The following is a 20,648-nucleotide window of genomic DNA, read 5'->3' as shown; positions in this document are numbered from 1 at the left end:
ACAATATCGCTGCTGTTTTCTTAAGATCTCTGATCCAAAGATGTCTTAAGCAATGCGGTTTGTGTTCAGTGTGGTTACTGTGGTAAGATTTGTTTGTGTATACTACGAGCAGTAATAGGGAAACGCTGTGAAGTGAAGCGAAGAGACGGTGTTAATAAAATGAATCAAGCAGATATTTCGAAGGTAGTTTCGCGTCTTAGGATTCCCGTTAAACCACGGCACAGGAACTTAAAGAATGTGGAAGGCCCTGAAGGACGATTAAAGAAACTGCGTAAAACGGTTACTGCGCTCGTAAAGTTTGAGAGAATCGAATTAAATTACAACAGAGCAGATGAAGCCAGAGGATATGCCGAACGTGTATGCTAGTTTAATATACATAACTACTGAAAGTTATTTACAGCATAATATAAGTGTAAAGCGTATGTCATAACATTTACCTCTGTGTTTCAGCTCATATCCGAGGCTATTAGGCACGGCGACTGTCATAAACCTACGATGGAAATTGCCGATTATTGGTTATTAGAGAAGCAACTTGTGCACAAACTCTTCAAAGTTCTGGTACCGCGATATAAGGATTACACAATTTCATACACGCGACTGCTACCAGCACCGACAATCTATCCAGGACCGCACTTAGCCAGATCTGTTTTAGAACTTAGAGGTAAGTAGGTCTAGATGGAAAAGAAAAAAACACCAAACTATTTTGGCGTCAGTCCATATGAAATCAACCAACGATCTGGTTCTTGGCATCTCAGATTTTAATAACACTTTGTACGCTTATAGTAATAGTTTGTCTGATAAATTCCAAATTAAAAATTTTTTGGACCCATCATTTTTGTGTTATTTTTAAAACATCGAAAATCATGCGACTCTTGTTACTTTTTGTAATCATAAAATTACCATATGTAAAAAACTATTTGACTTTTGACGAAGCCCTTATTGGCTGAAAGCTTTATGTATTTGTGACAGTCTTTTTTGTTGTGCCTATCTGTGACTCAGCATCTCCGTTATATGGTGAGTGGCAATTTTCCTTTTCACAATATTTGTTATGTTCCATCCTGGACTTTTATAAAATTATATTTTGTTTACAAATGTGATGTTTAGTAAAGTTCTTATTAGATTCCACTGTAGTGCACTATGAAAGTGTCAGCATGTAAATTCATTCTTTCATTCATCATGTTTGTTAGATCACACTGTGAAGGAGAATGACGTAAGATATGTGTTAAGAAAATGAAGTTATTAGAAGCTGGGTTAATAATGAACTATCTTCAGACTATTTTTGCTTTTTCATATAAAATCAGTGATTTGGCCCTTCATGACTTTTGCTTCTGTGTTAATATATTCCTCTCAGAGTGGCACTTACATACCATGTACTTTATTATTTGTTCTGTGTGTTCTAATCTCCGTCTATGGCTCACTCTTAAATCTGTTAATCCCGGGTATTTTAACACGTTATATCATCTCCTGTCTCTCATTCTAGTCAGTGTTTCCACATATTTCATTTGTTACCAGTTCTGTTCTTAGTCTGCATAATTTTTCAGCATCCTTCTGTAACTTAAAGTACACTTACAGTGTTGGCAACCCTTCTGTTGCTTGCTGGTTTTGGCAATTAGTTTGTGTTGGCCATACCAATTGGTTGACAGGATACAGTAGCCATTGAAAATTGCTGATTCTAATTAGCTACTTGTTTTGGTGGAAGATATGATTGTTCTGGACAAGGAAAGTACAAGACTGGCAATTGTTGAGCTGGCTATTGTGGATTATGATGTTGATTTCTAGTCTTTGTATGTATTTCTCATATTATATTTTGCTCAGAATGTGGCAGGATTTATTGTGATATTGTTGTGTGTTCCAGTGTTGTAATTTGATTGAATGTGACTTGAGGAAAATTGGCTGTGTTAAAAAGACGTGATCTGTAGTGTAGCCTGAGGTGTAGGGTAGGTTGGAATGTTACAGTATGGTTGGGAGTTGGCAAAGCCAATGAATTGAAATTTGGCTGTGGTGATGAACTGAACTGTAGCATAGCCTAAGGTATATGTTAGGATAAATGCCTGCCCAAATATCCAAAATTCATAAATGCCCAGCATTTACACATGTTAAAGATTAATTGATAAGCAACACTTATAAAAAGAATTTAAGCTGATATTTTGTATTGGGAAAAAGTGTTGTGCAACATTACTACTTTAGTGGTTGGGTAACCAAGTTGAAAAACCTGTTGAGTGTTAGTGGGGAGTTATTAGATGAAGTAAACTGGATTGTAAACACAGCTGTGTACATCTTTAATGAGGTCAAGTATTGGCGTAGTACATAACAAAAAAGAAAACAATATTAAAGTTTAAGAGTAATTTTTGAAATAAAGTATAGATAGTTTATATTAAGTAGGTAGCCTGTAGGTAGAGCTTTTTACCGTACTACTACACAAAAATTAAAAAAAATTGTTCTCAGTTGTTCCGACTGCACCTCAGATTAGTCTCCTGAATCTGATCCTCCTGCCTCAGATTATTCTAGCGAATCTGATGTGAGTCTCTCTCTCTCTCTCTCTCTCTCTCTCTCTCTCTCTCTCTCTCTCTCTCTCCTGTCGATCCACCCACAATTGCTGAAGGGATGCTCTATAGCAGCAGATGTAACTGGTGTGCCTAGAATTTGTATGGCAACTTCTGCCAATTAATAAGTTCCTCCTCAACGTCACACCACAATAAAAGGATTTACGCAATTGTTTTTATCTTCCTGAAAGTGAAGGACCACCCCTTCCCACATGAATTGTTGGGACCAAATTTCTTTGTCCCTATAATCAGCCAAAACCTGAATAACATTCAGTTCATTGTTCCTTGCTGTCCCACAAACGAAGCTCATAGCATCAAGTGCTTCCGTAGGTTTGAGGATACTATCTTGTACTCCTCAATCAAGAAGATTACCTCCAAAGTGGATAGAAGACACACTGAATTCCTTCCTAGCTTGGAATTAAGATAAGATTGACTTTTCTTTTGCAGATAGCGATGGAGTGGATGGTAGTTTCTCAATGAGAACTTCATCCAGCTTATTGAACTTTGTGGCTGTTTCATTAACTTGAGGCTCATTTAAGTCTAAAGCTATAATCAAATGAACAATTTGGTTCACGAACTCTGTAATTTTTTTCAGTTTTCACCCAGGAATCATCATCCAGAACTTGCTTTGGAATGCCTGCACCTTTTTATTTACAACTAATGTTTGTAAGACAACTTTGCTTGACTGCAAACTTTAAAGACAAAAGAGATGGTTCCTCAATCTTGTCTTTCCTGGAAACTTCAGTGAAATCCTACCAGCCTAAAATATATGAGCACAACAAGTTTAATGGGTGAGCTAGGCACCCAAGTGGAACAGTGTGAGGGACTTTAGCCTTTACCAGATTCAGTGCAACTTTCACATTTGCTCCATCATCATCATCTGTCATCACCAGAAACTTTTCTGGTCCATACTTCTCAAAAACATTTGTGATAAGCTGAGCAAGGAGCTCGGCACTGTGGCTATTGCTTTTAGTCATTACAAACTCAACAAAAAGTGGTTCAGGCTGTGAAACTACATGGTTAATAATGGATTCAATTTTTGAGATTGCTCCAGCCACCACACTACAGAAGATTTCTTGCCTCCTTTACTTGCTTATTTGTATGACATTGCATTTATGCATACTGTGCATCTAACAAGGAGACGGCACGACCGTGGGGACGGGGAATTCTCCACAATTTTGTGTGGTGAAAGAGGACCCTTAGCACCTCGCGTGGTTAAAATATTAGGACGCACTACTCGCAAAATCCAAAGTTTTTTAGGTGCCGTATGAGTAAAGAATGTTAGTCCATTACCAAGACACCGTTTGGCCGACATGGTTAGCATTCGGACCTTTATACCAGAGGTCTCGGGTGCGATTCCTCCTCCCGCACATTTTTTTTTTCTTCTGTTGCTGGAAAATAGCAGCGTATTGTTACAGGAGAATCGTGAAATTAATTCCCGGGAAGATTGTATAAAAATTCATTCTATAATTCAGCATCAATTATCGTCACCAATATTCCGAGACATGATTAAATAATCCTGGTTTGCCTCAAAATTATAAGAAACTCAAAACATTTTCTTAAATGTTAATGGGGCATGTTTTTGTACAGATTTATTGCAAATGCCCTGTGATTGTAAAAAATCCGCTTTCATATGTTGCGCAAGATGTCGCAAAAACTATTGCTTTGTTTGTTTTTACGATAATTACCACTGCGGTTCTTGTTTATAATTATTATATGTATAAAAATTGAATGTTTCCCAATCGACTTTGTTATTCTGATTAAAAACCCAATGTTTCTCCTCATATACTTTACGATGAAAAATGGAAAACCCACCGCCATGAATTGTGTTGTTGGACAAAAAGAAAATAATTTTTATTCAATAATTTAACTAATTTGTTAAAGATAATGTAGGTTTGGGAAACTTTCTGAATAATTGGTGGAATAACAAAAGGAAATGAAACAGAAGAAAAAAAAAGTGCCGGAGGAGGAATCGAACCCGAGCTCTCTGGCGTAAGAGTCCGAGCCCTAAACATCTAGGCCAGACGGCGCCTCGGCAATGCACTAACATTTTACACTCATACGGCACCTAAGAAACTTTGGATCGATTTTTTCCGGGTAGTGCGTCCTAATATTTTAACCATGTGAAGTGTTAGGGATCCTCCTTCACCACACAAAATTTTGGATAAATCCCCGACCTCGCGGTTGTGCTGTCTCCTTGTAAGTAAGTAGAAGATAGGCAATATTTTGAAGGTAATTGGAAGGGAGGTCTGATTCTTTTTTTTTTGGGGAGGGGGGGGGGGGGGGAGTATACATAGTGGATGTTCTACCATGGACAAGGGAGATTCACTGACAAATATGGCTTTGGCTCAGCATCTCCTGCGGGGGGGGGGGGGGGGGGGCGGATTTTGACATGGTGTAAAACTAAATAAATGTGACAAGCTAAAACTAAAAAGCACATGGCTAAAAATCATACAGTTTGCTAAAAATCTTGCCTTTACACCGTCCCAAAAAACTAACATAAAAAATACAGCTGTCTAAAAATGCAGTGAAAGTATCTCAAGGTCAACCTTATTTGCAGGATTTCAGACACAAAATTTGTAATCATTCCTCTGCAACATTAATTAAAAATTGTTGTTATATATTTAAAGTAGACATCAGGTCCTGTTTATTTTACATTTGAAAGAAAGCCTTTGGATAGATAATAGTAGGCCTAATGTGGCCTCGTGTTTTAAATCAGGTTTATCTAACACTATTTCCTCATTCATACCACAATCTTGTCTAATCATTAGTATTGTTCACTTCCCATCATTCACTGTGCAAACAGTTACCAGCTGCAGCACAGCACACAAAAACCGCTGGCACTATAAATGCAATTTTACATGTGTCTTCTTAAACACTGATTTTTTTTTTCTGGTTTTCCTGTACTTAGTGATTGAATGCAGATGTACATTCTAAGAAATTTCTTCATCAAATAAAGGCTGATGTTTGTTACTAGTAGACTTCTTTTGGTGAGAAATGCCCTCTTTTCTTGTACTGGTATGTCATATGTCATTTTTCTGCCAAGGTAGTAGAATCCCTTCACTTTTGTTCACTGCATGGTCCCCAGTTTTGATGTTAATATTATGATTAACCCCAGTTCTGTTACTCCTCATTGCTTTCTTCTTTCTTTCTTAATTCTCTCAAACTATATTCCTTGCTCGGTAAATTTTTCATTCCATTCAACAGGTTCTATAATTCTTCGTCTGTCTCTAAGGATAGTAATGTAATCAGCAAATCTTATAATTGATATCTTTTCCTCTTGAATTTTAATCCCTCTTTCAAATCTTCTGTTATTTTCTTCACTGGTTATTGGATATGTAATTTGAACAATAGAGGAGGAAGACAGCACCTCTCTCCCCCTATCCAATTTTTTTTTTTTTTTCAACCTTAGCACTTATCACCCGATCTTTAATTTTTATTCAACCCACTTCTTTTTTGTGTGCATTGTATGTAATCCATCTTTCCCTATAGGATTTTGGACTTTTATTGTTGATTCCTTTGTTTTAAATTCACTCAAAAGTAGTTTAACTTTTCTACTTATGCAAACTAAATTTAGCTACTTTGTGAAACTGCTGCTGTTCCTGCAGTTGCAGCGAATAGCTACTGTTGATCTCTTCCTGATAGATGGGTACCTGTTGTTGTTGTTGTTGTTGTTGTTGTTGTTGTTGTTGTGGTCTTCAGTCCTGAGACTGGTTTGATGCAGCTCTCGATGCTACTCTATCCTGTGCAGGCTTCATCTCCTAGTACCTACTGCAACCTACATCCTTCTGAATCTGCTTAGTGTATTCGTCTCTTGGTCTCCCTCTACGATTTTTACCCTCCACACAGTCCTCCAATACTAATCTGGTGATACCTTGATGCCTCAGAACATTTCCTACCAACCGATCCCTTCTTCTAGTCAAGTTGTGCCACAAACTTCTCTTCTCCCCAATCCTATTCAACACTTCCTCATTAGTTATGTGATCTAACCATCTAATCTTCAGCATTCTTCTGTAGCACCACATTTCAAAAGAGACTATTCTCTTCTTGTCCAAAATATTTATCGCCCATGTTTCACTTCCATACGTGGCTACACTCCATACAAATACTTTCAGAAACGACTTCCTGACACTTAAATCTGTACTCGATGTTAACAAATTTCTCTTCTTCAGAAATGCTTTCCTTGCCATTGCAGTCTACATTTTATATCCTCTCTATTTCGACCATCATAAGTTATTTTGCTCCCCAAATAGCAAAACTCCTTCACTACTTTAAGTGTCTCATTTCCGAATCTAATTCCCTCAGCATCACCCGACTTAATTTGACTGCATTCCATTATCCTCGCTTTGCTCTTGTTGATGTTCATCTTATATCCTCCTTGCAAGACACTGTCCATTCTGTTCAACTGCTCTTCCAAGTCCTTTGCTGTCTCTGACAGTATTACAATGTCATCGGCGAACCTCAAAGTTTTTATTTCTTCTCCATGGATTTCAATACCTACTCTGAATTTTTCTTTTGTTTCCTTCACTGCTTGCTCAATATACGGATTGAATAACATCAGGGAGAGGCTACAACCCTGTCTCACTCCCTTCCCAACCACTGCTTCCCTTTGATGTCCCTCGCCTCTTATAACTGCCATCTGGTTTCTGTACAAATTGTAGATAGCTTTTCGCTCCCTGTATTTTACCCCTGCCACCTTCTGAATTTGGAAGAGAGTATTCCAGTCAACATTGTCAAAAGCTTTCTCTAAGTCTACAAATGCTAGAAACGTAGGTTTGCCTTTCCTTAATCTAGCTTCTAAGATAAGTCGTAGGGTCAGTATTGCCTCACGTGTTCCGATATTTCTACGGAATCCAAACTGATCTTTCCCAAGGTCGGCTTCTACTAGTTTTTCCATTCGTCTGTAAAGAATTCGGGTTAGTATTTTGCAGCCGTGACTTATTAAACTGATAGTTCGGTAATTTTCACATCAGTCAACACCTGCTTTCTTTGGGATTGGAATTATTATATTCTTCTTGAAGTCTGAGGGTATTTCGCCTGTCTCATACATCTTGCTCACCAGATGGTAGAGTTTTGTCAGCACTGGCTCTCCCAAGGCTGTCAGTAGTTCTAATGGAATGTGTCTACTCCCGGGGCTTTGTTTCGACTCAGATCTCTGTCGAACTCTTCACGCAGTGTCATATCTCCCATTTCATGTACAATCTCTTCCATTTCCAAAATATTGTCCTCAAGTACATCACACTTGAATAGACCCTCTATATACTCCTTCCACCTTTCTGCTTTCCCTTCTTTGCTTAGAACTGGGTTTTCATCTGAGCTCTTGATATTCATACAAATGGTTCTCTTTTCTCCAGAGGTCTCTTTTAATTTTCCTTTAGGCAGTATATATCTGACCCCTAGTGAGATAAGCCTCTACATCCTTACATTTGTCCTCTAGCCATCCCTGCTTAGCCATTTTGCACTTCCTGTTGATCTCATTTTTGAGACGTTTGTATACCTTTTTGCCTGCTTCATTTACTGCATTTTTATATTTTCTCCTTTCATCAATTAAATTCAATATTTCTTCTGTTACCTAAGGATTTCTACTAGCCCTCATCTTTTTACCTACTTGATCCTCTGCTGCCTTCACTACTCCATCTCTCGAAGCTACCCATTCTTCTTCTACTGTATTTCTTTCCTCCATTCTTGTCAGTTCTTCCCTTATGCTCTCCCTGAAACACTCTACAACCTCTGGTTCTTTCAGTTTATCCAGGTCCCATCTCCTTAAATTCCCACCTTTTTGCAGTTTCTTCAGTTTTAATCTGCAGTTCATAACCAATAGTTTGTGGTCAGAGTCCACGCCTGCCCCTGGAAATGTCTTACAATTTAAAACCTGGTTCCTAAATCTCTGTCTTACCATTATATAATCTAACTGAAACCTGTCAGTATCTCCAGGCTTCTTCCATGTATACAGTCTTCTTTTATGATTCTTGAACCAAGTGTTAGCTATGATTAAATTGTGCTCTGTGCAAAATTCTGCCAGGCAGCTTCCTCTTTCATTTCTTACCCCCAATCCATATTCACCTACTACGTTTCCTTCTCTTCTTTTTCCTACTGCCTAATTCCAGTCACCCATGACTATTAAATTTTCGTCTCCCTTCACTATCTGAATAATTTCTTTTATTTCATCATACATTTCTTCAATTTCTTCGTCATCTGCAGAGCTAGTTGACACACAAACTTGTACTACTGTGGTAGGCATGGGCTTCGTATCTATCTTGGCCACAATAATGCGTTCAGTATGCTGTTTATAGTAGCTTACCTGCATTCCTATTTTCCTATTCATTATTAAACCCACTCCTGCATTACCCCTATTTGATTTTGTGTTTATAACCCTGTAGTCACCTGACCAGAAGTCTTGTTCCTCCTGCCACCAAACTTCACTAATTCCCACTATATCTAACTTTAACCTATCCCCGCCCAGAGATCCGAATGGGGGACTAATTTACCTCCAGAATATTTTACCCAAGAGGACACCATCATCATTTAACCATACAGTAAAACTGCATGCTCTCGGGAAAAATTACGGCTGTAGTTTCCCCTTGCTTTCAGCTGTTTGCATTACCAACACAGCAAAGCCGTTTTGGTTAGTGTTAAAAGGCCAGATCAGTCAATCATCCAGACTGTTGCCCCTGCAACTACTGAAAAGGCTGCTGCCCCTCTTCAGGAACCACACGTTTGTCTGGCCTCTCAACAGATACCCCTCCGTTGTGGTTGCACCTACGGTACGGCTTTCTGTATCGCTGAGGCACGCAAGCCTCCCCACCAATGGCAAGGTCCGTGGTTCATGGGGGAGGGGGGGGGGATGGGTACCTACATACTGATCAATATCAGTATGATGGGAACCTACATACTGATATTATCATGCATCAATAGTTATCTACGTTCCTAAAGAACAAGTCTGTTTAGAATCAAAGTTTTGTAAGACAAAAGTGTACTTCACAGATTGGCCCACTTAGTTTTTCTTCGTAATCATACAATTTGAATCTGTGTCCAAACATCAGTTTCCTAAAGTAGCATGATGTAATGATTGGAACTGGATAAGACAAATTGTAAGTCTGTTGTTGGTAGTGAATTAAAATCATTGTTAGTAATTTTCTGTAGTAGTTCGTAAGTAAAGGTGGGTGGGACTTTGTTGTATTGATTTAAAATTTAATGATATTCTCACAATTTTTGGCTGAGTTGGAAATAAGACATGCAAGTAGGTAATTGCTATGGTGATTGTATATCTCAGGAAACACTACACTTCAGTCTATTATGGCAATCATATTGTTGTGTTGAGATTCGTTGGCTTTGCCAACTCACAACCAAACAATCATAGTCCAGCGTAACATAGACATCGGACTTCACTACAGATCAACTTTGCTAGCGCATCTAGTCTTTTCTATTCACCAAATAAGTACAAAATTAATAACCAGCCTTAGAGTTCATAACAACCAGATCAATAAAAGGTATTCTGGCCCTCTCTGCATTGGAAATAATGTAATCAGTTTGCACCTTCTGCCGAAAGAAGTCTTTAATGTCAGCTTTTGCTACAACCAATGTCAACAAATTGCCAACTTAACATGCAAGGAACCCCTTGAGTGCGAAGTCGCAAGTTCAGTCTTTTTGTGCGGCTCATTTGAAAGTGTTGTGTTGACAGTATGACTTACAGCTGCTAATGACTCACCATTTGTATCAGAAGGGCAACAGCAAATGAGTTCCGAGAGGTGCAGAGATGGACATTTTGACATTCGATAAATGTTCAGAACAAACCATTAACTACCATGGAACACGAAATGAAAAATGGCATGCCACAGTGATCACAAGGGAACAATATTAACAATGAGAAAGTCCAGAAACACCACAATAACATTTGTTGATTTCAAGAAGACCTAAGATTCCATAGACAGAGAAACACTTTTCAATACACTGGACGAAATGAAGGTAGACAACAAGACCAGAAAACTAATCCAGGAAACATTAACAAATACAAATTCCAAAGTGAAGTTCATGGAAGAGATCTCGGAACCGTTCGAAATCAAGACAGGAGTGAGACGGAGATGGCCTGTCACCCACTTTATTTAATACAGTTTGAGAGAAAATATGAGGACATGGGATAAGGGAATCAATGGGGTAAAGATGGGGGGAGACAAAAATAGAACCATCAACATAAAATGTCTGGCCTTTGCCAATGATATAGCCATCATAACAAACAACAGAAAACAAGCCATAGTCACTACATGAAATCTCAGCCAGAACAGGACTACAAATTTTGTATGAAAAAACTCAGTAGATGGACACAAAATCCACAGACAGAAACCCATTGGTAACAAAGTTTGGAAAGATTGCACAAGTAGAAATTTTCAAATACCTGGGAGAGATTACACGAAAACAGGACTAAATTTGACAGCCAATGAAGAAAGAGTTGCAAAGGTACAAAAAGGTTACATACTTACACGGAACCATTACAACAAAAGAAGTATTTCCATTAATGCCAAATTAAGACATTACAAAACAGTAGTCTTATCAGAAGCCTTGTATGCCTCAGAAACGACAGTAATCAGGGGAAGAACGAAAATCAAAGAAATGGAAAAGCAAGAGAGGAAAATTCTGAGAAAGATCTATGGGCCAGTTCAGAGACAGAGGATATGGATAAAAAGACCAACAAAAGAACTGTACAAACAGACAGAGACAATTACAGACAACATTAGAAAAAGAAGGGCTAAATTCTATGGGCACATTTATAGGATGAACGAAAATAGGCTGATCTGGAAGATTTTTAACATAGTGGTGAGTAATACAATGAAAACTAATTGGGTAAAGGAAACCATGGAAGACCTCAAGAAGCTAAATATCTCCACAGAAGAAATAACAGAGAAAAAATCAGGAAACAGAAATTCGAGGAAACACCAAAAAAGAAGAAACCAGGAAAGAAGTGGACAGAAGAGAGGAAGAAGAAACACAGTGAATATATGAGAGGTTTTTGACAAGAAAAGAAGGGAGAAAAAAGTGCCATGAAAATTGATTGTATTTTAACGCTCTCCTAAATGGGGAATTGATGATGATGATGATTATGATTAGTGTGATGGGGTGATGGGAACTGATGAAATGTTATGGCATGCAACTGAATGTCAAACAGTCTGTCATGGAGGTGATCATTAAACTGGCTGTCCTTAAAGACGTAGCTGCAGATAATGCAAGAATATGTTTTATAGGTGCGAAAAAAAAAGAGAAAGAAAAAGAAAAAGAACATCCAGATGCTGAATTTGTCCAGTGGTTCCAGGTGCTATCAGTTGTGATCTCTCAAACGTTTCGGGAGGGATAGTTTGCTCTGAAGGAATATGATTTTTATACGCAGACCAGGAATCAAGCAAAAGCAAGTTATTTTGACTGGCTATGGGCCAAAAGCAGTGCTTGTACCATAGTTGTAGTTCTCTTACATCCCTTTTTCTACTCTAGCTTATTTTGATGTAATATTCCGTATTGTCATTGCAATATTACTCACACTAAATAGAATTATAGGGGGCCGAGCACCTCCAACTTCCCACAACACAATAAATAACTTTCCACCCAATTTACCATCTAGATAACAGTATGCATAATTGTACATAATGCATTAGGACATTGAAGTTAGTTGATCTAGATACAACTCTCTAGGTACCTCTAATTCCCAAGTTTCCTTTCATATGCATTTCCTCTTACAAATTTTCGGGTCGATTCTGCAGTTTGCTGTGCATCATCAAGTTGACGCTTTGTTTGAAATTTTGTCGTCTTATATCTTCCAGTTCTGTAGCACTGTTTGAAGTTATGCAACCATCCCTGCTTCCCTTGAAATCCCTGTAATCTGTCACGCACAACTTGATGTGCATAAGGTAGTAAGTCACTATTATGCACATCCTCCAAATGATATCGAGCAGCCTTGAGGCGTGCGAACACTAGTTTTTGAGAGTTATTCGAAATCTGTTCATCATTATTTTTGTACTATGCTGCGGATGATCTTCCGTGTTTGTAATTATGTCTAGTATACTCTCCTTGGACAATGATTATGCTGTACAATGTTTCATTGGATACAGGATTTGTGGCTCCTATTCAACAAGTATGACGAACTAGATGACTCGACATACGTTTCAGTATCACTTTCACTTGTAAAGCATACATCTTCATCATTCTACTCCTCATGTAAATCGTTCACACAGTTGACTGTATCTCATTCTCCAAAATTCCATGGGCTCCTTTCTGATGAAATGTTGACTTCAACAACTGTTGTTGCAGATATGCAGTGTTTACTTTGTCTGTCGTTGCCATTGTTGTGCTTTGTATCAACACCTGTAACACTGTTCAACTGTGCTCCAGAGTCTGATGCTGTGCTCACCATTGGATACCTCCTGTCCTTCCCCATTGCCATTAGCAGCCAGTGTTGTGGTTGCATGGTAGACAATATGTGGGGCATCAAATGCTGTAAAGATCATTCGCAATTTGTGATCTTGCTCTCAAGGGATTTCTTGTTAGATTTGTTTAGGCTATTGATGGCAGTAATTGAAAGTTTGGTACAAACAGTATGAAACATTAAATAGAAAAGATTTACGTTTTATATTTGTAGAGATTGGGCAGTATTATTTTTGTATACGGGGTGCTGAGAAATGGCCTGAAAATCTGTTGTGGGGTGGGTTGTGCTGAGAAATAGTTGTTAGAAAAAAATTCAGTACTACACACTGTTTCAGAGTTAAATCAGCATTGATGTCAGCCCATCAGTCCATTGCATGCACAATTCAAGTGGCCTGCCAGAGATGTTGTCACCAAACATATTTTTCATTTCATTTCCTAAACCTGAACAAGAGACTTATACAAAAATTGAACATAGGGTGGTGGTAATGACTGACCCCGAGCCAATGGCCGAGCAATCCCATGTACAGTCACATACACTGTGAGAACAAGTGGCACTAATTGTATCTTGCAGCCTGCTTCAATTTGTGCCCAAAGACTTGATTGGTTAACTTCCATGCTAATTAACTCAGAAATGGCAAAACATACTAAATTTTTTTCCTTAATTATTTCTCAGCATGACCCACCCTGCAGCATCCTGACAAAACTTTCAGACTGTTTTTGACCTGCCTGTATAATTTCTTTCATGTAACAATAACCCATTTTGCATGTCGTTTCAAATTTTAATTTATTGTCATATCACTAGTAATTAAAAATAAAAATAATATTTTTATTAAAAATTGTGATTCAATATTTGAGGCGTTCAAAAAAGCTTTTTCAACAAACCACAACAAATTATTTTTATGAGGTTTTTGATAGGAGGGGGTCGAAATTGTTGAAGGTAGATGGAATTATTTTGGAACTAATGACCCTTTTAAAACCTATAGAGTGGGATAGTTTGAATACAGCAGACCTTGAGTGGAAAGCCATTGGACAATAGATTTACAAAATATTTGTTAACATCATTTAATGGACATACATTGGTACATATAGCATTCAGGAAGATTACCTGTGTTGTGATTCCAAATTTTGACCTGTTTTACTCAAGTTAACATTACTGTTTGAGGCACTTGCCACACATAAAAAAGAAGAAACAATGACATCATGACCCGAATCCAGAGGGTACAGCTTCAGATTTGTGATGTAACCACCCACTGTATTGTCTTCAACTTAAGACAAAACCAACAGTCAATAGTGCAGGTGACTATGTAATAAGTATCCACTACAATGGTTGCACAATGCCAAACAGTAGCCCCTTTAAAATTTATTATGCAGCTGAGCAAAATCTGTGGACCACAGAACATGGGCACTAGCCCCTTTAGCAAAGCATAGGAAGTTTAAAGACAATTTGCTTATGACAAATAAATTTTTTACACCAAAACTGCTTGAACAAGAACACTAGTCCTTGAGAATTAATGAGTTAAAATTTAAATGTCAAATTTAGCAAGTTTTTCCAAATGACCTGGGATATAACCCTTTTAAAATTACAAGAAGCATGACCAATACTGAACCAAGACATATTACAACACATTTTTAGATATGGACTCTAAATGACTTAAACTTCAGGCACTACCCTTTCTTGAAATTTTCTCGTAAGCATCCCAAATCTACAGGACAATGTGGTTATTCAAACTCTGGCACCAGCCAGTTTACACTACCAGTTAATAGGCCAATTTTCCTTAAGCAGTATTGTGTAAGTAACAATAGTAAAGGTAATTTCAATCTGAAACCACATTTAGCAGCATGATAAGTATTGGTTCCCTTAAAATTTAACATGTAAATGGTGCTTTGAGCTTTTGTCACTAAAGAGGGTGATCTGTCAGTTTGAACTCAACATACCAATTAAGCAACATGACAACTGTTTGTTCCTCTTAAAATTCAACCACTCAAGTTTGAGCTTTACATCCTTTTCATCTTTACTTTGGAAATGATGAAACAAGAATATGTGATCACTTGCAGTTCATCTAGGGGTCCACCAAAGAATCCTTTTCCCTTTCTGATAATTGATCCATACACTGTAATGTCAAATGTGTTCGATAACTTTCCCCTTACTATGAAAACAGATGATTTGCCTTCTTTGATGTAGTAATGTTTACACTCAGAAAGTTAATGATGTAGGTTTAAGTGTTGCGTTAGATAGTCCTTTTCAGTCTCTTATTTTACTCACATGATGGTGCCTTCATTTTAAAAAAAATTGAAAGTATTTTTTTTATGAAAAATGACTTCTTTCTCATGTGCAGCTTTTTCAATACTTCCTCCATACATTGTAAATAATTCACAAATTGTTAAAATACAATGAAATCACTTCAGTGTTCGAAACAGTGCATAACACTTACACAAGCTGTCCATGAAATGCTGTGCTGCTGACAAGTTTGAATCATCTTGGAGTCTTTATTTAAGTTCCTTAAAACTTGTGCACAATGTTGCTTCTGATGATCTTGAAGCAGTTTTTGCACAAACTTTGCCTCAGTCCTTCTAAAGCTCAATTTTTTGGGCAGAATACATAGCTGTATACTATAAGTAATTTGCAGGGTGTTGCATTGGAGAACCAGACCCTTCCCCACTTTCTGAACATTTTTTGGTGTTATACGAGTTGATAGCCAACCAGAATGGTAGCCATTGTCAGTCAGTATTCACTTATTTTTTAAATACTTTTACCAGTTGTAAGTCTATGTCTGACCTAAAACTTTGTCTGCAACAGTTCGCTTAATCGTTTGCTATGTTTCTGTAGCAATTTGCCCTAGTGTAAAATAAAACTTAAACTGCTATGGTCGCACCCATTTGTCATGCTGTTTTTGAAGGCTTTTTGGGGGAACACCTAGAGGGTTTTACATGTTCTCATAGCCATTTGCTTGTAAAATTACATTTTCATGAACTTTTGAATACTATTTTATATGTAGTTTTATATAATCATTGGAATTTTTACAGGCATTTCGTGACATTTGACACAATTTCTAGATATGCCATTTTGGGTTATCTGATTTACAGCTGTTTGATAATCTGGCATTTTGTCAGCTGGAATTGCAGACATTCACAAGAATTGTCCTCAATTGCTATTGATGGACTTAAGTTAAACTTGTAGGTGTTTATGTGTACTCATGGTAGCATTGTCTGTGGACCTTTCCATAGTTGTTCCTGGCATACCTTCTTTGTAAGACTGGAAGTTCTGTATAGCCTGAGATTTCCATTTTTCTCATTGAAGTTGTTGTTATGTTCATATCTCTAAGGCTTCTTGGAACTAACATGTATGGTAATTGGTTTCCACAAACAGGACTTGAGTTTTAGCAAATTTTATACAATATTCCGGGTCACTCGACAGGTGCCCACCCCCTGCCTGTTTGTCCATCTGTCTTATTCTGTAATTATGTTTATGCATTAAATGTATTCACAACTGCAAATGTGAACAATAATCAGCTGTAGAATGGAATGAGGACACTGAAGATATGTGCCAGAGATTGTCATCATTCCATTCTACAGCTGATGGTTGTACACATTCGACTTTGCGTTATAATATGTTCTGCGAGTCTGGTGTTATTGAACACATAGTTATTACAGTGTGCTGAAGATACGTAGTGATACTATAGGACATACCATATTTACATGAATCTAATGTACACTTATTATTGCCATATGCAGTATTCAAAGTGGGGATGTGCGTAAGATTTGATGGCGCATTACATTCAAGCACAAACTTGAATCCATTGTTCACTGGCAAATAATTAAAATTAAGTGTTGTTCTTATATCACAATGCATTGTTGTAATTCTCAACTTCATTACTTTATTGTTGACCTATTACTGCTTAGTGTGTTTGCATTATGTTTTCACGAAATGGTAGGCAAGCAGAGAACAAGGATTTTGAGAAGAAACTACAAGAAGTTTGGTGTTATGTCATCACACTTCAGAATTTTTCGATGGGGCAAGTAGGTTGCACTGATAAGATGCCAATTTGGTGTGATATGCCATGTAATTACACACTGGATGAGAAGGGGGCAAAATAAGTTACCGTCAGAATGCCATGGTATGAAAAACAGCGCATAACTGTAGTGCTGCAATAACAGCAGATGGGTGCAGATTTCCCTCATTATTAATCTTCAAATGTAGCACAAGCCACAAAAGGGGGGGTGGGGGAGGAAGAAAACTGTTCCCTGATGATGATTTCGTGGTTTAAAATTAAGAGAACGGAAGGAAGGCTGAAATTTTAATGCTTGACTTGCTCCAAAACATACGGTTACTTTCTCCTGGTGGGGTATTCAAACTACCATCATTGCTTTGTCTGGATGCATTTCGTGGTCATCTCACTGACAATGTAAAAGAGATCAATGTTGCAGCCCTTGACCTTTGATCCTTCCTGCAGGAATGATTTCTGTGTTACAACACCTGGATGTAAGTATACCTAAATAAACCTCTCATTCAGGAACAGTACAAAAAGTGGTTTTGCGAGCCAAGCTGTGAACGGACTCTGCTAGGAAAATTCAAGTGTCCTGCCACCCTCAGTATTGCACAGTGGGCTTTGGCTGGCTGGAAAAGCATTGAAGCACCAATGATGGTGAAATCATTCAAGAGATGTTGTATTTCAAATATTCTGGGTGGCAGTGAAGGTGATGTGCTCTGGATTGACGCCAAGGATGATGGGGGAAGAGGAAATGAATGTTTTTGTTGTAGACCCCTCTGAGGTTACCAGTAACGATGACAGTAGTGTATAATGATGACTAACCTCTGTATTTTATGTCTATTTTTATTTGTGTGTCATTTAGGTAATCATGTTAGGTGTTATTTTTTAATAAGGACTGTGTCACTAAACAGTGGGTCACTTAAAAATTGTTGTTTTGATAGTTCATGTATACATCTATTGTTGTGCAAAGTAAATTTAGCCTACTAGTGATGTACCATCAAACTCTTCGTTTTATGATTTTAATTTTTAAAATTGGGGTGGCATTACATTCGATGGTGCATTAGATTCATGTAAATGCAGTATTTCCCTATAGCGTTGTTCACAAAAGGTGGTGGTGTTTTGGATCTGTGACTGACTATCAATAACAAAGTTCATAAGGGAATTAATATGTTATGAAGCTGCTTTCTGTTCAAGAATTATTTGTGAATCCATTATTTGTCCATTGTGTTAAAACTTGTAGAAAACATTATAGCACAGGTTTATATAACTTATTTTCCAGGTAATATCTACCCTCCTTTGGTGCCAGATACGACCTCAAATCGTGGCCTCCTGCACAATGTTCTACTGGATGAGGCACGACGAGAGTTTCGCGCCAAGAAGTACGCCGAGATAGCTGCTTCTGTAGGGAAGAGTTCTGCGACACCCCCATCCTCGCACACAGAGGCACCTGTGAAAGACTCCAGTGTGTCTTCTGGTGAAAGTCCATCTTCAAAACCTGAGGAAGATGCTCATCCATCAGCTGTGTAGTGTGGCTGCCAGTTAACTGTGTGTAAATTTTTCTAGTTGCAGAGCAGATCTCAAAACATATGTAGTTATAAAAAAAAAAGAAAACTTATGTGCAGTCACATAATTGGCAGTTTTACTTAATATAATTTTTCAGGTCATTGTAAGAGTGATCTGTCTTTGAGCAATTGATTGTTTTTCACCATTCAGCTAGGTAATTTTGTAAAGAGACTACAAGAAAAAATGTTTCTGCTACATGCAGCTTTTCTTCCTGTACTACTGCTGTACTTCGGAACTGTTTCGAAAATGAGTGTGTTGTGTAAATAAATTATTAGACTGTTTGGAGTTATGTGCATTATGCCCCATTTCCACTTTTACAGTAAAAAAGACCAACGATAATTTAAGAGCATTTGTCATTCAGGTAGCTGCTGGTTGAAAGGTTGGTGTTGAATCTTTTTATTTATCCCTGTTGCTGAAGCGAACCTCAGTAAATCAGATGCGAGACATTCTCACTTTTTATGCCGCATCATATACGGATAAAATCTCGAGTGTTTAATGATCATCTAGCACCATAGCCTTCACCAAGAGCAGCCTATTTTCGTGGTTGCCACCACAGCAACAGCCACAACAATCAGTTGCTACTGGGATTTTTTGTGGCATCCACAATAGATTGGGCATCGTCAGAGAGCAGTGTTACATTCTCTTTTGTAGAGGAGTTTTACCACACTTGATGTGGAGAAGTGGGTTTATTGGGTAACAGGCCTTGTGCTACCATTGGTGGGCTGTCATCACTGACAAGGAAGATAATTTACCAGTGCTGATGCTGAAGAAGTGGGTTACTGACTAACAATCTTGTAGCTATCATTGGTGGGCCAGCGTCATTGGTTGGAAATAGATTTTTTACACTTGTGCTGGAGAAGAATTATTTGATGAAATTCCTCCTGCCGCTATTGGTGGGCCCATATCATTGGCTAGAAGTGAAATGGTCAGAGCATGAGAGGTGGAATGTTTATCCAAAATATTACTGACCACATAGGTGGCTTCCAGGGCATCACACGCCGTGGCCAGGTATTCACTTCCTTGATGGCTGGGAGTCACATTGTTGGAAGTCTGTAGCTGCCCTTTATATTGAAGTTACATGTGTTCTAAGAAATTTCAAACACTTCTCGGACTTTCCTTTTGCAAATGTTGGTTTCCTTAGCTTGCACACACATGTTATTGGAAACTATGTCAAGGCCACAATTCTCGTGATATTCTGCTACTGCTAACTTCATACTTTGTTTCAGCCTCTTTCGGTGTTTTCTTAATATGTTCTTTAACAGTCCACTCTGTTTAGCCAACATATACTTTGCTGCAGCCACACATCATTTCATACACATGCACAGTGTGGAGGGAATCGAGTGCATCTGTTTTCCATAAGAAAAGTCTTTTACTTTGTTTTGACTGAAAAAAGTGGTCTGAATACGATTTTTCCTTAGAATTCTGCTTATGCGGCCAAAGTGCCAGAAGGAAGCAGTAACTTAAAGGAGTGAGATGGCGGTTCCTCACTCTTCCTATTAGCATAATTAATATTTCGCTTGAAAGCCCTGTTGGCAATATGCACATGTTGTGGACATATTTTGTCTGAAATATCCAGATGCTACAGTGCTGAAAAGTTCAACAATAGCTAGATTAATTGTCCATTTCCAGAAATGTGGATCACTTGCAGACAATTAGAGAACCAGGCGACCAGACATTTTGTTGGATGCTAAACTGGCTAAGGGGAGAGATGTGATGTTGCTTTTGCCATGAAAGTGTTTAAGGAGACAATATTTCCAATCTCAGATTTTATATGGTACTGACCAGAAAGTGGTGCAGAAATTAAAATATCATGCTTAATAATGTTCGTAGTATGCAGAATCTCCAAGTGCTAGATATAGAAAAGTATCAAGCGTACCATACATAGTTTTGGTCATTTGGTAGCATTAATTGAATCACAGAAATGGACCATTTTATCTGCACTGATGAGGTGCGGTTTCACCTTAGTGAATACATGAAGTGTCAAGACATGGGAAAGTGGTCAACTGAAAATCCATCTATGTTTCATGTAAACTTAGCCCAGGCCATCAAATCCTTCCTTCCACCACTAGCTTCTCTGCACTACAAACATCCTTACAACACGTCCTCTGCTACTGTAATCATCCTGGCCTCAATCTCAGGTAACCCA

The 20,648-nt window shown here is 38.0% G+C and overlaps 1 protein-coding gene across 1 annotated transcript; it reads left to right on the top strand.

The window, feature by feature from the left end:
- The first annotated feature begins 143 nt into the window (after positions 1 to 143).
- LOC126106305 (39S ribosomal protein L17, mitochondrial) lies at positions 144 to 18,783 on the top strand. The gene is made up of 3 exons (XM_049912526.1): positions 144 to 357; positions 451 to 661; positions 18,219 to 18,783. The coding sequence occupies exons 1-3, from the start codon at positions 160 to 162 to the stop codon at positions 18,464 to 18,466; spliced, it is 657 nt and encodes a 218-aa protein (XP_049768483.1). The 5' UTR covers positions 144 to 159; the 3' UTR covers positions 18,467 to 18,783.
- The last annotated feature ends 1,865 nt before the right edge of the window (positions 18,784 to 20,648 follow it).

Source organism: Schistocerca cancellata, chromosome 10 (genome assembly GCF_023864275.1).
Source record: "Schistocerca cancellata isolate TAMUIC-IGC-003103 chromosome 10, iqSchCanc2.1, whole genome shotgun sequence".
NCBI lineage: Eukaryota > Metazoa > Arthropoda > Insecta > Orthoptera > Acrididae > Schistocerca > Schistocerca cancellata.
Note: the sequence above shows the minus strand (reverse complement) of the source record. Positions and strands in the feature narration are given on the sequence as shown.